The sequence below is a fragment of the Sinocyclocheilus grahami genome, unplaced genomic scaffold (assembly GCF_001515645.1).
Source record: "Sinocyclocheilus grahami isolate Dianchi unplaced genomic scaffold, SAMN03320097.WGS_v1.1 scaffold294.1, whole genome shotgun sequence".
Taxonomy (NCBI): Eukaryota; Metazoa; Chordata; class Actinopteri; order Cypriniformes; family Cyprinidae; genus Sinocyclocheilus; species Sinocyclocheilus grahami.
This window is the reverse complement of record NW_015505473.1, coordinates 767,749-788,217: the sequence shown is the minus strand read 5'-3', so window position 1 is coordinate 788,217 and position 20,469 is coordinate 767,749. Positions and strand designations below refer to the sequence as shown.

The 20,469-nt window shown below is 37.0% G+C and overlaps 2 protein-coding genes across 5 annotated transcripts; both read right to left on the bottom strand.

Moving 5' to 3' along the window:
- Nucleotides 1-391: 391 nt before the first annotated feature.
- Nucleotides 392-7,791, bottom strand: LOC107600921 (nucleolar protein 56-like). Of its 3 annotated transcripts, none has more exons than XM_016292906.1 (13): nt 7,693-7,790; nt 6,781-6,870; nt 6,296-6,410; nt 5,945-6,109; nt 5,330-5,528; nt 4,664-4,851; nt 4,291-4,442; nt 3,382-3,482; nt 2,884-3,032; nt 2,563-2,684; nt 1,805-1,948; nt 543-663; nt 392-457 (listed from the first exon to the last, which is right to left on the bottom strand). In XM_016292906.1, exons 1-12 carry the CDS (start codon nt 7,693-7,695, stop codon nt 655-657), a joined length of 1,437 nt encoding a protein of 478 aa, XP_016148392.1. In that variant the 5' UTR covers nt 7,696-7,790; the 3' UTR covers nt 392-457; nt 543-654. The 3 variants fall into 3 exon arrangements, with proteins under 3 accessions (XP_016148392.1, XP_016148393.1, XP_016148394.1); XM_016292907.1 differs by having other exon boundaries at nt 1,811-1,948; XM_016292908.1 differs by lacking the exons at nt 392-457; nt 543-663 and adding an exon at nt 2,085-2,098 and having other exon boundaries at nt 1,878-1,948; nt 7,693-7,791.
- Nucleotides 7,792-12,806: 5,015 nt separating this feature from the next.
- Nucleotides 12,807-17,383, bottom strand: LOC107600916 (retinol dehydrogenase 12). Of its 2 annotated transcripts, XM_016292899.1 has the most exons (6): nt 17,075-17,382; nt 15,852-16,091; nt 15,680-15,769; nt 14,610-14,798; nt 13,923-14,032; nt 12,807-13,417 (listed from the first exon to the last, which is right to left on the bottom strand). In XM_016292899.1, exons 1-6 carry the CDS (start codon nt 17,235-17,237, stop codon nt 13,241-13,243), a joined length of 969 nt encoding a protein of 322 aa, XP_016148385.1. In that variant the 5' UTR covers nt 17,238-17,382; the 3' UTR covers nt 12,807-13,240. The 2 variants fall into 2 exon arrangements, with proteins under 2 accessions (XP_016148385.1, XP_016148386.1); XM_016292900.1 differs by lacking the exon at nt 15,680-15,769 and having other exon boundaries at nt 17,075-17,383.
- Between the last annotated feature and the right edge of the window lie 3,086 nt (nt 17,384-20,469).

Below are 20,469 nucleotides of genomic sequence, written 5' to 3'. Positions count from 1 at the left end.
GATCTTATCTATGCACAATCAGCTTGTAACACTCCAAAGAGAAAGGAAAACTTGAAATTGCATCATATGACCCCTTTAATGGAGCGCAAGCGGTCCGTAGCAGCGTCCACCTATCTCCAACTTCCTTCATTGTTGAGGTAACGATAGTTTCTAAGCTTCGACATTGTGACAGGTGTGAAATTAAACCACACATAACATCTCGACCTGTTTTTATATAGTCTAACTTGCCCTCCATTAAACTCAGCACGACGCACGACTAGCTTTCTTGATGTTATCAAACTGAATCAAATACTCAGAACTCAACCTCAGTCACCTCAGGCTCCGCCTCCACGGCGTCAATCTTCCTCTTCTTTTTCTTCTTGGAAGGCGTGGCCTCATCAACACAGTTCGTCAAGACCTCTTTGTCCTCCTCAGCCACCTGCTTTTTATTTTTCTTCTTTATGACGTCCCCGTTTTCCTGAAGAACAGAGGAAACCATCAACATCATGTATGAAATATCAAACAAACGTTAACATACTCCGAGATGATCATGTCCTGCTCACTTCAGTGATCAAACCCACAGAGTCGGGCTTGTCAATGGTCGGAGGAGCTTTGCTTTAGCATGAAACATATAAGACGGCTCCACAAGAAGGTTCCGCCTCTAGTATAGTCATGCTACTTGTGCTAAAACGGGGGTTTAAATCTTCCAGATGCCACAAAAATAACCATTTTTAAAAAATTAAAAAGGCAGCTATATATTTATGTATAAAGAGCCAATGTATACTGTAAAAAAATTTAAACTTTAGTTTGTCTAGTTTCCCCCCCCCCAATCCCCATAGTACTATGCTTTATTTAAATCAGTATTTTATTTGAAACAACCAATTTTAGTTCATCTTAAGTTATTTAAAGGAACACTCCACTATTTTTGAAAATAGGCTCATTTTCCAACTCCCCTAGAGTTAAACAGTCGAGTTTTTCCGTTTTCGAATCCATTCAGCCGATCTCCGGGTCTGGCGGTAGCCCTTTTAGCTGTAGCTTAGCATAGATCATTGAATCTGATTAGACCGTTAGCATCTCGCTCAAATGACCAAAGATGTTCTATATCTTTCCTATTTAAAACTTGACTCTTCTGTAGTTACATCGTGTACTAAGTGTACCAACGGAAAATGAAAAGTTGTGATTTTCTAGGCTGATATGGTTAGGAACTATACTCTCACTCCGGCGTAATAATCAAGGAACTTTGCTGCCGTACCATGGGTGCAGCAGTTTGCAATGATATTACGCTGCGCCTGAAAATAGTCCCCAGCTAGGTAACTTCCAATAAGCCTATTTTCAGGCACTGCGTAAAATCATTGCGCCTGCTGCACTCATGGTACGGCAGCAAAGTTCCTTGAAACTTTTCATTTTTCGTCGGTCTTAGTACACGATGTAACTACAGAAGAGTCAAGTTTTAAATAGGAAAAATATAGAAACTCTTTGGTCATTTTTGAGCGAGATGCTAACGGTCTAATCAGAATCAATGATCTATGCTAAGCTACAGCTAAAAGTGCTGTAGGAGGATCGGCTGAATGGATTCGAAAACGGTAAAACAACTGTTTAACTCTAGGGGAGTTGGAAAATGAGCCTATTTTCTAAAGTAGTGGAGCGTTCCTTTAATCAATTTGATAATTTTTAATTAAATAAAATGTCAAATAATTTGCTTTAAGTAAAAATAGTTTAAATTATTTTAAGAAATTCAATATTTAAAACAAGTTTTACATCGTTTTTACAGACCTCCCCCAGTTGAAACCCCTGTGCTAAACACCACAGATGAAGTGTTACTCACATGTACCTCAGCCTCGCCGTTGGCTTTTTCCTCGTCATCTCCTTCAGCTGTGGAGAGCGCTTCTAGTTTCCTCTTCTCACGCTTCTTTTTCTTCTTTTCCTTCTTTTCGAGCTTGCGCTGGATTTCGGCAGCTACCTCACTAGCCTGCGAGACAGAAAAATGTTAATGTATTTGCATTTGTACGAGCCTAGTAAAATATGAACTTTATAATGCTGTGTCAGACTCATTAAATCAGTTTTTGCCTCCATGTAGGAGTCAGGAGAGAAGATTCATCACTCACAGCACTTCCTGAAACTACAGTAACAATGATTCCTAGTGAGAAACCTTGATAAACAGCACTTTAAAAGGCATTATTAGCAAGTATTAAAAGCCCTATTGAACCGTAGGCAACATAAGTCAATCCCAGAACGCATTACAAAAAATTTTAAATAATAAAATAAACGAGAAAAAGTCCAAGGCATCCAAATATGCCTACTTCCCTACTAAAGCAGACAAAAATCAGCATAGGAGGGGGGAGAATTTTTATTTAATTTTTTCAATCCAATGGAGTTGATTTACTCATCTAAAAGGTCAAATTAATCACAAAAAAAAGCAGCCAGTTTAACCGAATTTGACAACGAGCCACAATGAATAAATTGTGCTTGGAACATATCTTAGACATGTTCACTTGACAAGCTATGTAGATTTCTGACCATAACATTTCATAATCAGAAAAGGTTTGATTTTAGCTAGCATGCTGGCTAATGATCGGTTCTCACCTGTGCAACAGCTTCTTTCATGACGTCCAGGTTCTTACGTGGCGCGTCTCCGGTCTCATAGAATGCCAGACGTTCTTCAACCTGGTCACGCAGCTTGTCACCGAACACACTAGTGGGAACCTCTGTGCGAACAGAATAAAGATGTCAAGACAAGGACAAACAAGAACAACTAAAGAACACCGAAGTGTACGACCCAGAGTTCTGCTCAGGATTAACATCTCAACAACCACTGAGGTGGGTTACTGTTGACGAAAAATAAAAGCATCATAGCAAGAACGAAGTAGCAGAAACTAACTAAATGAGAGGAGATGGGACGCTCACCAGAAAAGCAGTCAATGCGTGATGCAATGGTACACTTGTTGGCCAGGTAACGAGAGATACGACCCTTGTTCTTGGCAGCTGCACGCCCGATGAACGTTGAATGGAAAATGAGACCGTACTTTGGCGTGTTTCCTTTGGTCTTCAGCGCCCTAATTCACAGAACAAAATCCATCTACGCCACTAGGACTCTAAAATGTTTAGCCGAAACCAACAATTCCTTTATTTGGCTAAATATTTCTGGTGCATCACTACCAAAATGTACTGCTATACTTGAAACTAAAGGTCTAACAAAAAAAAAATGCCAGGTCTCAACAACATTTTCAAATGTATCTACCTCTCAAACCCCTCATCAGCTGCTCAGACTGGAGGGTACGTGAGATTGAGCGGGATCACTTTAAGGTGTTCATTGACGCACCAAATCACCCGCTCCTGCTACGCCCCGGCCCTGCCATCACCGCAGCTGTGTGAAACCCCAGCAGGGAAGGGGAGCCCCAGTACCTGAACAGGGCCTTCTCTGCCCCCAGAATCTGCACGGTGGAGGCCGGATATTTGGCTAGGTTTGTCAGACTGCCGGCGTGAGAGATTAGACGAGCACCAACCTATTAATAGGAAATAGATGTGAGAAAACATCTAAACACACAAACTTGACACTTCTACAGAATTTAAGACAATTTAGAAAGGTTGCACTCACAAACAAACAATTACAAGCTCATAGAATTAAAAATAAAAAAAATGTACTTAAAAAATATTTACGCTCAAGTCTCAAAGAAATTTGAACTTTTTTCTTTTTAAAGAGTAAAAATGTACACAACATATTACAAAGAATCACTTAAATGTCAAAGAAATAATATAATTAAGGTAAAGCAGGTAAATCTCAAATAAATTTCCAGGACTTTTTACTCTCACATTGTCACATTTTAACGCCAACATTGAAAAAAGCAATTAAGTACCCTTCCAATTTTTTATGTAATGTAATAAAATATGTAAATAATAAATAACTGTCAGCTAAAAAATTCTCCAAATTACAATAGCAAATTAAGTTTAGTACAATGCTATTATATACTTGCTGCATTTTATAACTTAAGAAAAAAAGTAAAAAATAAAAAAACCAGGACTTTTTACTCTCACATTGTCACATTTTAACGCCAACATTGAAAAAAGCAATTAAGTACCCTTCCAATTTTTTATGTAATGTAATAAAATATGTAAATAATAAATAACTGTCAGCTAAAAAATTCTCCAAATTACAATAGCAAATTAAGTTTAGTACAATGCTATTATATGCTGCATTTTATAACTTAAGAAAAAAAGTAAAAAATAAAAAAACCTACACAAATGACATCACACACACAAAAAAAATACTATACATACAAAAAAAAAAAAAAAAGGGGGATGACGAACACGTACCACTTCACCAATGAGAGCCGCAAGATTTGGTGCCACCTGGCCCATTTTAGATCGCAAATACTCTTGCAGTCCCTGTCTGTACGCTGTGAGAGACACTACACGGCAGGAGAAACTCTCAATGTTGATCAAGTCAATAGGAGAGATATCCATACCTTTAAAAAAATAAAAAATAAAAACTGATGTATAATCTTCTCCCATAAATCACAGGAGCACGTATACTGGTTGAGTTAAAGCGACTCAGTGAGGTACAGTTGTTCAGTTCAGTGAGATATGCTGTCATCACATGGATTCAGTGGATTGACAGATTATAAAAACATCATAACATCCCAGACAAACTCACACTAAGCTGAGTACATCAGTGATCTTGACTTACCCATAGAGCTGCGGGACGCATCGAGGATAGCCTGAGCTTTGCCACTGTCCATTGTGATCTCCTCTATAGCTTGCAGCATCTCCTCAGTCAGTTCCTTCCTGTTCCCGATCAACTTGGCCAGCTTACAGTACATACTGTTATCGTTCACTATCTTTATCAGTTCTGGGAAGTGGTAGCCGTACCATTCACTGCACAGATAAAGAGAGAGAGAGTTCGGATAAGGCTGCATATTTTTTAGAAAGACTGCACAAATTGTTTGATTACACCTTAATGTAACTACATAATACTACTACTTAAAAAAAAAATCATTCAGTTTATTAGTTATTTTACTGTTTAGACCCAAGAAAAAAAAAATGTAAGTACAAGTTATTAGTATAGTACTTAGTATGGCTGTCTTAATTTCCAAAAGTTAAACCTTCAAGCTATTATTTCCATCCACAAGTTATGCTTACTAGGCACAAAACAACTTTGGCTTCCCACTCAAGGTCTGTCTCCCCCCTCAGGTTGTGTTCACTCCAGTCTGATGGACCAAACACTCCTGAGAAAGGACTTTACTGTCCCTCCACTTCCTGTACAGCCAGTGCACTAGTGAGCGCTGTCTGTGGTAAGCATTAGGAGGATGCTGTATTAGATCCAACTACAAACCCCAGTGGAAGAACATCTTACCGCACACGCATGGAGAACGTGTTGATGTCTTTGTCCAGCTGATCGAGGAGGGCGATGGACTGGATGATCATGTTGTCTGCCCTGTTGACATTGAACTTGACTTTGGCTCTGGAGTAGCTGTGACCCAAACCCAGCTGAGCTTTGGACGCAGCCAGAGCGGTGAGTCCCTTGACCAGTGAATGGAAGTGCAGACGCACACCTGTCAATCACAAGCAGATGCGTGAGAAACAGTCACTTCTGGACTCATAAAACCACACTTTTTTGGCCTGTCTGTTCAGATTTTCAGTATAAAGCATCAGAAATCAGGTGTTATAGGTACATCATTACAGCAGGCTTTTGATAACATTTAGAAATATGAATTTTTACATGAATCACTTAAATCAGGGGATTTCAAAACTTTTCCAAAAGGGTGTACAGGGAAATATTGAGAATAAAAGAAAAATGTTATTAAATAAATAATAGTTTACACATTTACAATACAAATGTTCTACAGTAAAAACTGGGTCTTTCATACATGAAAATATATAACTGCCTTTATATGAGGATTATATTTGGGGTCCGTGGCATCTAAAATATTGAAAACCCCTGATTTAAATAATCATGGTCTCTGCTCACCTCTTATGATTTCAGCTACAACGCCTCCAGTCTGAATGGACAGATTGAGCTCTTCTTGAAGCGCCGCTCCAAGTTTAGCATCCGAAACCCCCAACATTGCCTTCTTTTTACCTCCGGACGGAAGGTTGGTCTCCAAGAACAACTTGAGATCCGCATGGACAACTCCTGTCAGGATCAGATTAGAAACGAGGTGTCAGTAATTGTAGGTTAAAGTTTGTAAGTCAGCATGTCAAGCCTCAGATGATCAGTTTGTAGGTATGCTGTCATCACATTGACTCAGTGGATTGACAGATTATAGGTACATCATTGCATCCAGGAAACCGTTTCAAACAAGACCTTCGTCTCGCTTACCTTCTGAGACGGCATTGATGTTTTCCAGTGCACCCTGGGCGGATTTAAAGGGGAAGAATGCACTCAGTTTGATCACGCTACTGAATTTGCCAAGGTTTAGGACACTTTGCTCCACCTATGAAAGACAAAAGAATTAGTCATTTAGAAGACATTTAAGATATGAATTAAAATGTATTTATTGTTACACAATGAACGTAAGTGTTAGGTCTTCTATATTGTGACTTTCATTGGAATGTAATGCATTGCACACTGATGAATCGTTGACAGTAACATGCATTTAATTTTTTTAATGTCAATTTGAAGTATTCTTACAGATCCAATACTTCGTGCAATCTAGGCATAGCACATAGGTCATGCAGATCATTTTTAAATGGTACATTTATGGATGGGATTTGAACAAACCACCATCTGGTTACCTGTCCAGATCTACACCTCGTTGTTGGCATGCACATTTACTTTCCTTTGCACTTCTTCAATATACAAACCTGAGGTAGAAGCATCCCAATGTCCTCCACTTCTTTAACAGCGAATAACGCATATCCAGCTGCATGCTCGAACAACACGTGCAAAAGCACCTGAGAGAGAGAAGGCCAGGTTACTGATCTGCCCTAATAATACCATAAATCACTACTTAAACCAAAAAGGGACAAAGTCCCAAATGCGTCACTCCTACATTAATAACCAAACAAATAACACATTACAAAAGAATACTGTGAATCTGATCTGATGGGGGTCGCAGGTCAACACCAACACGTGCATGTAGCCCACGCGGCGTTGGCGCCACCAGGTAACGTTACAAAGCAACTGCTCAATTTTACGTATTTAATATGATTATACAACATTGCGCAAGCAGAAGATAACAACAGTCGTTAATAAACTACCCCTGTTTAGATTTTATTGCATTAGAGCTTGAAGCTGGAGAGATTCACATTAGCATGGGTTAGCACAGACACACCACGTGTTCCTGCAGCGGATCAAACACTCAACGGGTGCCACTTTTAAAACTGATCAACATCTCATAGCACTGCGATCTGTACCAGGACATCGATCCTAAACACTAACGAGAGGTGAGTGAAACTTCAGCAGTCCGTTACATTGAATTGAATGGCTGCTGTGGCCTTTAATATCACATTGAGGCCTTGTGTATCCGGCTTCACATGTTATCCTCTCAAACAGACTGCAGTGATTGATTAAATGCAGCTTGTATTGTGCGATCGTATCATACTTGTGCTTAACAGACTAATCAAAACAATGGCAATAACAATAAAACTCTACAAACATGCACACTATAAAAGTCCGATTTAAATACAATGCAATCGTGACATTCAAACCATACTGCAAACACCGATCTGTTCATTTCTTAAGATTGTATAAAGAAACAATGGATTTTTTTTTACCATGTTTACTGATCTCGTGCGCTACGCACGAGGAGGGAGCGTTCCGTTCCTTCGGATCACTTGAAGAGGAGAGAATCCGCACGCGCTCAAGCTCAAAAACCCACATGATTTAGTCCCGCACGCTATCGCGAGAGCTCATAAGTTACTTATTTTGCGGGAATGTGTGCGCCACTTGTTGGAAATGCTTGGAAATGCAAGATGCGTGGCACAGTGGACATTATGTTTGCGGAAAAAAAATGCATTACATAGTGGAGCAGGACATATTAATAAAATTAAAACAAAATATTTGGCATAAATAATGCACATATTTATAATTGACAAAAAGTACCACCAGCACTGAATAGTGTGTAAATCAAGGATAATTCATATTTTAAACCACAGGTCATCTTTAAAAAAAATAAAAAATAAGTTGGTGATTGTTCCAGGATTTGAGGTGGTTGGTTTTAGGCAGATTGCTTTGGATTAAAGAATCATAATTGGTGTGAAGTATTGATGCAAAAAAAGGTCACAATGAAATAAAATACAAAAAAATTGGCTGATTAAAAAAATAATTGTAATTGACAAAAAGTACCAACATTAAATGTGGTCTAAATGTAATTTGTGTATATACACATGTATATGGTGTATGGGTCTATATATATGGGGTATACAGTGGTGTGAAAAAGTGTTGGCCCCCTTCCTGATTTCTTATTTTTTTGCATGTTTGTCACACTTTAATGTTTCAGATCATCAAACAAATTTAAATATTAGTAAAAGATAACAAGATGCAGTTTTTAAATGAAGGTTGTAATTTGTATAGTACTTAAAACCACAGGTAATGGATTTGAGAAAATGAGTGGTTGTCCCAAGATTTGGGGTGTTTTAGGCAAGTCTAGTTCAAAAAATTGTATAAAATAAAACTCAATTATTAACAAAATAAATTAAAATGAAAATAATTGAATATCAGTTCAATAGATTATGTCAAAACTTTGTCATTGTTCTATTTGAATTATTTTATACATTTGAGATAGTTCCAAAATCCCAAATCCGGATTTTCAGTGTTGGGATAGACAGTGTATTTAAATAAAGACCGTTTTCATGCTATGTTAATTTTATGTTCGATTAAGCATATTTTATATGTCTCAAAAGCTATATATATGCCTCTTCGTAATCTGATTAAGCCCTATTCTTTGTGCTGCAAGCATTTGCCCATAAATGTGACTGTGAGTGTATAGGAGGGACAAATTGCCCAAATATATTTGATGCAGGAAACATTTCAAGAGTTATGACAGGAAACAGTTCTGGTTGCACACTCATCCATCCACTAATTATCAGACAAATGTGCCATAATGTACCACCCACGGCAATAAATACCAGTGTTGAATTTATTTTAAAAAGAGAGATTTGAATTTATGACTATATATATCCACATCATTGGGGAATGCAGAGTACTCGGAAACAACAAAACACACACACTTAGGAATAAAAGCTATAATTATGCTCTTAATGTTTTAAAATGATGTATATTTTGAAATACTAAAAACTCTTAATGGTTACACATATTGTTCGCTTACATACAAAAACATAACTGTACCATAACAAACACCAAGTCTAAAGTGACTACAACCAAGTTATGTCAAGTCCTTGTAGTGTCTCTTGTCTCCATGGTCAAGGTGGAGGAGTTTATGGAAACATAAGTCAGAGATAATACAAAGGGTTCCTATAAAGCGGACTGCTCTCTGACCACTCACAGAAACATAAACACCTGTCACAGAGGCCACCCGCATGCTGTACAAAGGTACAACTATCATTCGTCCAGATTTTATCATGAAAAAAGATCCTGTCTCTCATTCTCTCTGCTGTGCGTCACAACTGGAACTCATTTATCAGTGAAGCATGACCATTACACTATGTAAATGGCCATGTTGTGTTTAATACTTGCTGATTTGTGTTTTTATGTCACCCAAAGATGCGCAGAGCAGTTACAGGATGTCTGATGCTGGTGTATGTTGTTACTCTTCTGGCCGAGCAGGCAGAGGGACACATCGCCTTCTTCAGCCCTAAAGAGATGAGAGAGCTCAGGGTGAGGAGGCATTTGGCATCCTAATGACTATTTATTTAGCCTCCAATTGAACCAAGAACAAAGTTATTGGAATTCTTTCTTCATCTTCAACAGGAGAAGGAGGAAAGGAAGGATGCTGATCCAAGAGCAGAGGGGGTTTTGATTGACGAGATGTCTCCAGATGAAGATGGAAGAGAGTCAGCGGTGAGGAATCCCTGCAGGTTTTTAAAGTGTTTCATAATGTACTTGAGTTTCTGACTGGTTTGTATCCATCTGAAGGGCCAGCCTGTGGAAATAGGGCTGAAGCTGACTGCTAAAAAGGGCCAGATCGGATCTGCTTTCGGTAAGATGCTGCAGAGCATCGTAGAAGAGCCAGAGACCGGTAAGGAGCATACAGTAAAATCTCTTTCTGTTTTTCATATATACAGTACACAGACCACACTAACATTTGTGCTCTGTTTTGACAGTGAAATAAGACCGGCATTTTTATCTGCATTCATTGACTATTGCAGACTGATGATTCAACATTTGTTGCAAGCACACATGTTTTGTCTATGAATGTAATAAAATTAAAATAAAATGACATTGCATGCAAATTCAGTTTCTTGTCAAATATATATATATATATATATATATATTGTAACTCCAATTTAATCTGAATTTAATTGTTTCCTGTAATACTAGATTAATAAATATTGTAATTTAATATACCAAATGGTTATTGTAAAATCATGCTTTACATTTTACTCCAAAACCTTGCAATGTGCACTACAGAAGACTCTTATGCTCACCAAGGCTGCATTTATTTGATCCAAAATGCAGTAAAATGTGACCCTGGAGCACAAAACCAGTCTTAAGTCGCTGGGGTATATTTGTAGCAATAGCCAAAAAAATATTGTATGGGTCAAAATTATCGATTTTTCCTTTATGCCAAAAATCATTAGGATATTAAGTAAAGATCATGTTCCATGAAGATATTTGGTAAATTTCCTACCGTAAATATATCAAAACTTAATTTTTGATTAGTAATATGCATTGCTAAGAACTTTATTTGTACAACTTTAAAGGCAATTTTCTCAATATTTATTTTTTTGCACCCTCAGATTCCAGATTGTCAAATAGTTGTATCTCGGCCACATATTGTCCTATCCTAACAAACCATACATCAATGGAAAGCTTATTTATTCAGCTTTCATGTGATGTATAAATCTCAATTTCAAACAATTTACCCTTATGACTGGTTTTGTGGTCCAGGGTCACAAATCAGTAATATTGTGAAATATTAATACAATTTAAAATATATATTTTTTTTTAATAATAAAAAATATATATTTGAATATATTTTAAAATGTAATTTCTTCCTGTAATGGCAAATCTGAATTTTCAGCAGTAATTACTCTAGTCTTAGTCGCTAGTTATGTTTGTGGATACTTTGATGTATATGTCTATCAGCTTAATGCATACTTGCTGAATAAAATAATTTCTTTAAGAAATCATACTGACTCCAGACTTTTGAACAATACTGTATAGGATGACATAAGATCACATAGAGCATATGTACAGTATATGTGTGAGTTAAATGTTCACGGTGGTTTCAATATGTCCTACATTTAGTGTCAGATTGTGTGGAAGTCAGCATGTTGGTTGGAAACAACAGGATGCACGCCTATATTTGAACATACTTTTACAATTATGGAAGCTTTAGCTGGTATTTTATTGCTAAACTCTTATGCAATAGAGAACATCTGTTAAAACCTTTAGATGTGTCTACAGTGGAAAAGCAGGAATTCACATTACATTTTAAGAGTTTATCTTCAACAGCCTTTATTCTTTGTCTTATAAGATAAGTTTGAGAGAATTAACTAGCACATTGCAGAAGGTAACATCAAAAACTGAAAGAACAGTTCCCTGTAAAAGCTCTTGAGAGACAACTAATGACAGAACGAGACTTTATATGTTCTTCATTCAAAGAGGTTTTGAACAAGATTTTCTGCTCTATCAAAAAGATTAACGTTACAACAATCTGTAACATCCGTGTCTGACTACGAGTGAGCATATGGAACAATTAGTATTGGGCAAAAGTTACATTTCAGCCGGTTTCTCACATAAAGCTTCAAAAGACTTGGAATGTAGCACACGGGTCATATGGACAGCTTATGTGGCAAGTTTGGTCTTTTTTAAGCTCCGCAAAGAAATAAACATAAGAAATAATCCACACAGGTTTGGATGAGGGTTAATAAATCATTTAGCAGTCAGTCTCTCACAAAACTCATATTCCTTCACTCCAAGTGCAGGATCTCTGGAAGGAGGAGCTGGCAAGACCAGGGAACAGTCACTGTTGAAGTATTTTCCACTTATTCCTTCTGCTTCCTCGGACACTGCACAGTATATTGGACTGAAAGACCCTTCTTCAGCAGTCTGTGGTGGAAAAAATGCATAAACACACTTTATTCAGCTTTCATGTGATGTATAAATCTCAATTTCAAACAATTTACCCTTATGACTGGTTTTGTGGTCCAGGGTCACAAATCAGTAATATTGTGAAATATTAATACAATTTAAAATATATATATTTTTTTAATAATAAAAAATATATATTTGAATATATTTTAAAATGTAATTTCTTCCTGTAATGGCAAATCTGAATTTTCAGCAGTAATTACTCTAGTCTTAGTCGCTAGTTATGTTTGTGGATACTTTGATGTATATGTCTATCAGCTTAATGCATACTTGCTGAATAAAATAATTTCTTTAAGAAATCATACTGACTCCAGACTTTTGAACAATACTGTATAGGATGACATAAGATCACATAGAGCATATGTACAGTATATGTGTGAGTTAAATGTTCACGGTGGTTTCAATATGTCCTACATTTAGTGTCAGATTGTGTGGAAGTCAGCATGTTGGTTGGAAACAACAGGATGCACGCCTATATTTGAACATACTTTTACAATTATGGAAGCTTTAGCTGGTATTTTATTGCTAAACTCTTATGCAATAGAGAACATCTGTTAAAACCTTTAGATGTGTCTACAGTGGAAAAGCAGGAATTCACATTACATTTTAAGAGTTTATCTTCAACAGCCTTTATTCTTTGTCTTATAAGATAAGTTTGAGAGAATTAACTAGCACATTGCAGAAGGTAACATCAAAAACTGAAAGAACAGTTCCCTGTAAAAGCTCTTGAGAGACAACTAATGACAGAACGAGACTTTATATGTTCTTCATTCAAAGAGGTTTTGAACAAGATTTTCTGCTCTATCAAAAAGATTAACGTTACAACAATCTGTAACATCCGTGTCTGACTACGAGTGAGCATATGGAACAATTAGTATTGGGCAAAAGTTACATTTCAGCCGGTTTCTCACATAAAGCTTCAAAAGACTTGGAATGTAGCACACGGGTCATATGGACAGCTTATGTGGCAAGTTTGGTCTTTTTTAAGCTCCGCAAAGAAATAAACATAAGAAATAATCCACACAGGTTTGGATGAGGGTTAATAAATCATTTAGCAGTCAGTCTCTCACAAAACTCATATTCCTTCACTCCAAGAGCAGGATCTCTGGAAGGAGGAGCTGGCAAGACCAGGGAACAGTCACTGTTGAAGTATTTTCCACTTATTCCTTCTGCTTCCTCGGACACTGCACAGTATATTGGACTGAAAGACCCTTCTTCAGCAGTCTGTGGTGGAAAAAATGCATAAACACACATAAAGCCAAAATATTCTGCTGAATATTTATTACAGGCCTATATTGTATACTCTTGTGGGTCCTTTCTAGTGTTTAAATTAAACTTAAGAAACCTAGTTTGGTTGCCAGATTAGATTTTAATTTCACTCCTTCCAGGAAATCTGGCTATTTCTGCTTCTCAGTGAAGCATCACTATTGTTACTCTCATTGTATCTAGTTTATCTTCCTTTCTTCAATGGTATTATGCCTTTAAGGCAAATAAACATCTGTGATGCATAAAGATGTAGACTAGCTCCCTTGCACAGCTGAATTTCAGAGGTTTTGGAGTGTTTGTGACCTTGTTCCAGAATGGCAGTCAAAACGAAAAGCACTAACACATTTTATCCAGCTACTATGGAAACTAGTGCACTAGTGCAGCCAGAGGAGTTGGCAGGAAGCAGTTGCTGATGTGAAATGATGAATGTTGTTTACAGTGATTGGATTGATAGTGGGCTCACTTTGAAGAAGAAAAAGCCGACCAAGTTGAAGAGGAATCGGATAATGAAGTTGTAGTTTCTCATTACGTCTGTCATAACTACACCCGGATGCAGAGAGTTTGCTGTCACGCCTGAAACACACACAAACCATGATCTGAATGGAAAAAATGAAGCACTTTCTCATCTTTCCAACATTAAACATTACCATTTCCAGTCATAAAATTCCTTTTTGTTTGTGAAGAAATTCAAAACATTCAGTGGAGTCAGACGTGCTCTTTTCACATCTCAAAATACTTCATGGAAATTTAGAAATTCAGAATTTTTTTTGTCATGAGTAGAAATGTAGTTTATTATTAAAATCTCTGACTATAAATCTGTGCATATACTGTACATTGGTGTCTGAGCACAGCTTGAGACATTCTAACGCTCTACATGAGCTTAATTACATTTCACCTCATGTTAAGAAGAAATAATTGAGATGGTCTCACTTGAGATTTTTCTTTCCTACTGTATATGTCTTCTTTTTCTTTCCTGTGTGACCCACTCACAAATTAATTTATAAGAGAGTTTAAAGAGTGTGCATTATGCACATTACTGAATCATGAGGCGATGTCAAATCTAATCATCAAAATCTAATTATGACTTTCTGCTAATTTTTAATGGCAGCAGTAGACAGTCAGTATAATGAGTTGTGGTTTGAACATGTACCTGTGCCCTGAAGCCTGCGTGCCAACTCGTTTGTCCAGATGACGTTGTGCAGCTTGGTATGGTTATACGTAGCATCCATCACATGATTTAGATTGTGACCGTGGAAATGATCAAAGTTTACCTCACCCCTCCAGTGATTCATAGACGAAACATTGACAATGCGAGCTGGAGCTGATTTCTTCAAAAGGTCTGTGTGACAATAAAAAGAAGTCTTACTTCCAGAATCCAGATGTGTCATTTCAAAGGAATAGTTTATCCAGGCTATCCAAGATGTAAATGAGTTTGTTTCTTCACCAGAACAGATTTTGAGAAATTTAGCATTACATCACCTGCTCTCCAATGGATCCTCTGCAGTCAATGGGTGCCGTCAGAATGAGAGTCCAAACAGCTGAACAAAACATCACAATAATCCACAAGTAATCCACACCACTCCAGTCCATCAATTATCATCTTATGAAGTGAAAAGCTGTGTGTTTGTAGTAAATAAATCCCTCATTAAGGAATTTAACGTTAAAACATTGCTTCTGGCTAAAATATGAGTCTTTTATCCATACTATTTATTTCTCCAGTGAACATCTCGTCTGAATCAGGAGAGTAATATGCCAAAATCAAGCACTGCTTACAAGCCAAATCTATTTTGGTAGATGTTGATGTTAGAGGACAACAGGTGGTGAACTTTTTCATTAGAGAAAGAATTATTACAGATAGAGAACTCAGATTTTGGCTAGAAGCCATGGTTTAAAGGTAAATGCCTTAATGATGAATTTGTTTCTTACAACCTCACAGCTTTTCAATTGATAAGATTAATCGATGAACTGGAGTTGTGTGGATTACTTGTGGATCGTTGTGATTTTTTTTTATCATGCTTTTATGTTCGGACTCTCATTCACTGCAGAGGATCCACTGGTGAGCAAGTGATGCTAAATTTCTCCAAATCTGTTCTGATGAAGCAACATTTTGGATGGCCTGAGGGTGAGTACATGTTCTGCAAATTCTCATTTTTGGGTGAACTATTTCTTTAAGATCAAAAAAAAAAAAAAAAAGCATTAGCAATGAGAATGTTGTCTGACCTAAAAGCAAACTGGTGAGCAGAAATGGGCCAACGTGGTTGGTTGCAAAAGTGATTTCCAACCCATCTGCAGTGATCTTACTGGGTAAGCCTGTAGGCGTGAACAAACCATGGTTTGTATGGATATATAAATGAAAATATGAGAGATTGAGAGAGAGAGACGGCCGTTCCACCTGAGGCCCCTGCGTTATTGACCAGGATATGTAATTCCTTCTCTTCCTCCAAGATCCGTGCTGCAAACCTTCGGACAGAGTCGAGCGACGAGGTGTCAAGCAGACGCAGATGTATGTTCTGGTTCCCAGTACTTTCTCTGATTTCTTGCAGCGCTGCAGTCCCACGAGCCTCGCTCCGGCATGCCAGGATCACCCGAGCCCCACGACGAGCAAAGTCCAGGGCAATGAACTTCCCAATACCTAGGAGATAACAAGAGGTGAATGACACAGCAGTAGTAGGGAATAAGAAAGTGAGAAATTATGACATAACATAATTATGTATGACTTTATGCAATACAATATACGCCAAATCTGTTTAAACTAAATCTTATCTTTTATCATCATCATATCAAACTTAAATTAAGCTCCTACTTTCATATGCCATGTACCCACAGGAAAGAAAAATCCCAATAACAAAAGAGATTTAAATATAACCCCAAACATTTTTTTATCGAATTTCTCCAAAACTGTATATTATTTGAGCAATTCTATACAGAATCGTTTTATAATAAATGTATACCCATTTATATTTGTTACATTTTCCCCAGTCACCTCAATTGCAAAAAGCGTCCCACCTCACCTGAATTCCCCTTACCAAAAAGTAGTATACTTCAAGTTTATTTTATTAAGTATACTTAAGTAAAGTTCAAGTATATTTTTAAGTATACTTAATGTAGCAAGTATACAAATATCAGTGTACTAGTAGTATACTTGTAAGTGTACTATTTCAATACTCATTGGGACTAAATTGGCCCACTTTCTAGTATATAAAAGTATACTTTAAGTATAACAGTAGTAAACTTTAAGTACACAACTAGTTTACAACAATATTTTTAGCTTGTACTGCAACTATACTAAAAATGAACTTATATGAATACTGATAGTTTTCTAATTAAATAATTGTAGTAGCATTTTTAGTACACTTTGAAGTATAGTCTTAGTAAACTACTAGTTTAATACTGCAAGTATACACGTATGTCTTCTTTAAGTGAACTTTACATCATACTTTAAGTATACTACCATGCCCCTATTTAGGGGCATTGTTTCGTCACAATATTTGTAGGCTAGTTTCATCATGGATATGTGTCACTCGTCTTCTGTGTAGAAAGGGTCTTCAGTAATTATACCCAAGCGTTTATTTGCTCACCACCACGCATTAAAATATCATTCATTTTGATTCTCACCTGTGTTAGCTCCAGTGACGACTGCAGTTTTCCCGTTTAACTTCACGGGACAAGCGCGCGGGTCCCACAACGCTTTCCGCTGCGCGCGCGCAATTATGGCCAGGATCGCCGTTGAAACCATCCATAACGGATGGGAATAAATGTCACTCCACTCCCAGTTCATTTATCAAGCCTGCGTGCCTCCGCTGAAATCCTCGGTTTACTTAATAGAGACAATGTGTTAAAGCATTATCCGAGTGACCGTGGCACGACTGCGCACTGCTCGCGCACTGCTCGCGCACAGGGCAAAGACTATAAAAGCATAGTTTAAGACTGTTCCCGTCATTCACTTACAGTAAACACAGACTCGAGTCTTGATGTTGCGATTCACTTACCGGCAGATAAATGCTGGTACAGGAATAGAAGAAGCTAAAATGACATTAAAGGACAGACAGACAGATGTGTACCATACTTATGTGACCAAAATAGCATAAACCCCCTAGAAAAGTTTTTTAAATTTATGAATTCATAAAGCATGTAAGGAAACACCAACTAGTGACCCAAATATCCAATAAGATGTTATTCCATTAAGGAGGCGGCATGAGTCGTGATATAGCTTCTAATACACCAGTTCAGTGAAGTCAAGAAGTTAAAATTGAGTAACTTCGAGTAACTTTTAAACAACTTGGGTAACTTTAGACACAATATTGGCATTTACGTTAGGTTAAGTTGCCTGAGGTGATTTGTTGTACCTCAGATTTCCTTTTCTGCTGTGTTCAGCATTCTTCTGAACAAACAGCATAGAAATTCCTAGGAAAAAATCTGATAAAACTGGTTTATACTGGCTTTTTTATTCCATAAACCGCTTATGGACATGCTGCAGGTCAAGGCCAAAACCCAGGACTGATTATCAGGAAGCTGAGGAAGCTGTGAGAAAATATTTCTTCCCCTTCACACAATGTAAAAACTTCAGCTTTCCATGACCTAATGAAATACACAAAGCAAAGATATGAAGCTGATATCATTGTCACTTTTTCTCCACAGCAGGATCACAGACACAATAGAGGCACAGACACAAATAGACATTTAATGTAGCATAAACACACTTTATCCTTAAAGGGATAGTTCACCCCCAATTTTTTTTTGTCATGATCAAGCTGTCACCCTCAAGATGTTCCTAACCTGCAGTTTTCTGAACACAAAATATATTTTGAAAAATATCGGTAACCAAACACTGGTCCCCATTGACTTCCATAGTATTTTTTATTTCTTCCATATGGAAGTCAATGGGGACCAACGACTGTTTGGTTACCCACATTCTTCAAAATATCATCTTGACAGAATTTTCATTTTTTGGTGAACTATCCCTTTTGAGGAGATTGTATTGTGACCTCATTGACACATACAAATAAAAAATAAAACTTTTTTTTTCCATTTCAATAGCTCTTATGCACTCTTGAAAAAATCATTCATGCAGCTTTAAAAAAAAACAACTTTTTTTATATAATTTACCCACATATGCAGGGGCAAAGGCCAGCGGCCTGCTATCACTTGCCTTATCGGCTCCTTATCTTTGCTGAGGAAATTATTATACAGGTTCCTTTCAGTGGTTGTACTATAGTTCTTAAGTCATACTTACTAAATCATGTAATATTAAATATACAGAGAAATGATCTTCCATAGTAAAACGCTAAATATATGGTACATAACAATAAAATTTCTCAAGTCCATAATTGGCCAAAAATTAACATATTATTACTGTAATAAAACATACATTGGGCCATGTTAGATCAAACTGGTGGCCTTGTAGTGTGTGTGTGTTTGTGTCTCAGAGGGTCATGTGGTCGTGAAGCGCAGAGTCACTATCTCAGCACACCAGATGCAGAACAGCTCTTACAACCACAGATTCAAGATTCAAGATTCAAGATTTCTTTATTGTCACTATACAAGTATAGTGAAATTTGAGCAATCCTAACAGTGCAGTCACATGTAACTTAAACATCTGTAATAATAATAATAAAAAAAAATATATATATATATATATTAAAAAAAGTAATAATAATAATAAAGTATGTTATTACTACACAATACAAGACAAACAATACACAAGCCAATGCAAACAAGGTGATAGTGCAAAGTTAAGCCTTGTCTGCAATACAGTCAGCGATAAAGACGCAGGTCACATAAATTTGGCTACCAGACAGACGCAGGTCACATAAAAGCCTAAATAATACTGTTAATAAAGAATAACAATTTGGTCCCTCTGTAAATTCTTGAAGAATTCTCAGTTCCTTAAAGTGTAGATAGACGGCCAGGGAAGTAAGAAAACACACATTCAAATGTATTCTCAATACTTCAATTTATTCATAGAAATACAGATATTATATAGGCATGTCGAGGGGAGTTTCACCCTCTTAACCAATGAGGATATGAATAACATACACATAGGATCTTTGGCCAAGAACATGTGTTTATATAAAATGGCCACATGTACAGAAAAACATGGACATATTAGGAATAGACTTTTGCGAAGAATGCTGAACTGTCTTCAGAGTCCCTCACGAACTCCTTTACCCTTGTTGTCCTAACATTCATGTCCTTATTGGGGCATTTAAAACAAGAACTAAATTCTTTCCAAGAACTGTACTTATCCAGAGTGAGCAAAAGGGTTGGCAGAATCACTCTGGACCCCTCACATCCAGCACACTCCCTCTTTGAACTGTTGCCATCTGGCCGACGCTACAGAGCACTGAGCACCAGAACGACCAGACACAGGAACAGTTTCTTCCCTCAGGCCATCCATCTCATGAACACTTGACAATAACCGTGGAACACACACTATTTATTCACTCATACACTTATTTATCTAACACTCATACTCAGCCTACACCTCAAATTTGCACATAATATACAGTACCTGTACATAAAAAAATTAAAAAAAAATCAACAACAACTGTCTATTGTCATATACCTGCACACACAATTGTCAATTTATATATTTTTATTCCTTATTTACTTGTTCTATTTTTATTTTTATTATCTGTGTTTTTTGTTCTGTCACTGTCATTCTGTTACACTGTGGAAGCTTCTGTCACGAAAACAAATTCCTCGTATGTGTAAACATACCTGGCAATAAAAACTCATTCTGATTCTGATTCTGAATCAACAGAAAGACAGAGAGTGTTTTCTAACAAATACCTTCCTCAGTTTTAGTAATAGATGTAAATGTGTCGAGAAGAATATGCCTATTTCACATCCTAATGGGAAAAATTTTGAGAAACGTGTTTGGAAACAATACTTTTGCATTTCCTTTTGGGGAATATGTACCGAAATGGCAGAAATTACAGACTTCACCATAATCTTAACAGTAAAAAAATAAAGTAGCTTATGTCTCCATATTGCAACTGGCATACTAA

Excerpts from the sequence above, each read along its gene's own strand:
- LOC107600921 (XM_016292906.1), bottom strand. Across the intron at positions 5,529-5,944 it reads TGTAGCTGAAATCATAAGAG|GTGTGCGTCTGCACTTCCAT; the intron begins GTGAGCAGAGAC and ends TGTGATTGACAG. Across the intron at positions 4,852-5,329 it reads ACGTTCTCCATGCGTGTGCG|TGAATGGTACGGCTACCACT; the intron begins GTAAGATGTTCT and ends TTATCTGTGCAG.
- LOC107600916 (XM_016292899.1), bottom strand. The coding sequence starts at position 17,237 with ATGAACTGGGAGTGGAGTGACATTTATTCCCATCCGTTATGGATGGTT. Across the intron at positions 16,092-17,074 it reads CGTCACTGGAGCTAACACAG|GTATTGGGAAGTTCATTGCC; the intron begins GTGAGAATCAAA and ends GTTATCTCCTAG. Across the intron at positions 14,799-15,679 it reads GCTCACCAGTTTGCTTTTAG|ACCTTTTGAAGAAATCAGCT; the intron begins GTCAGACAACAT and ends ATTGTCACACAG.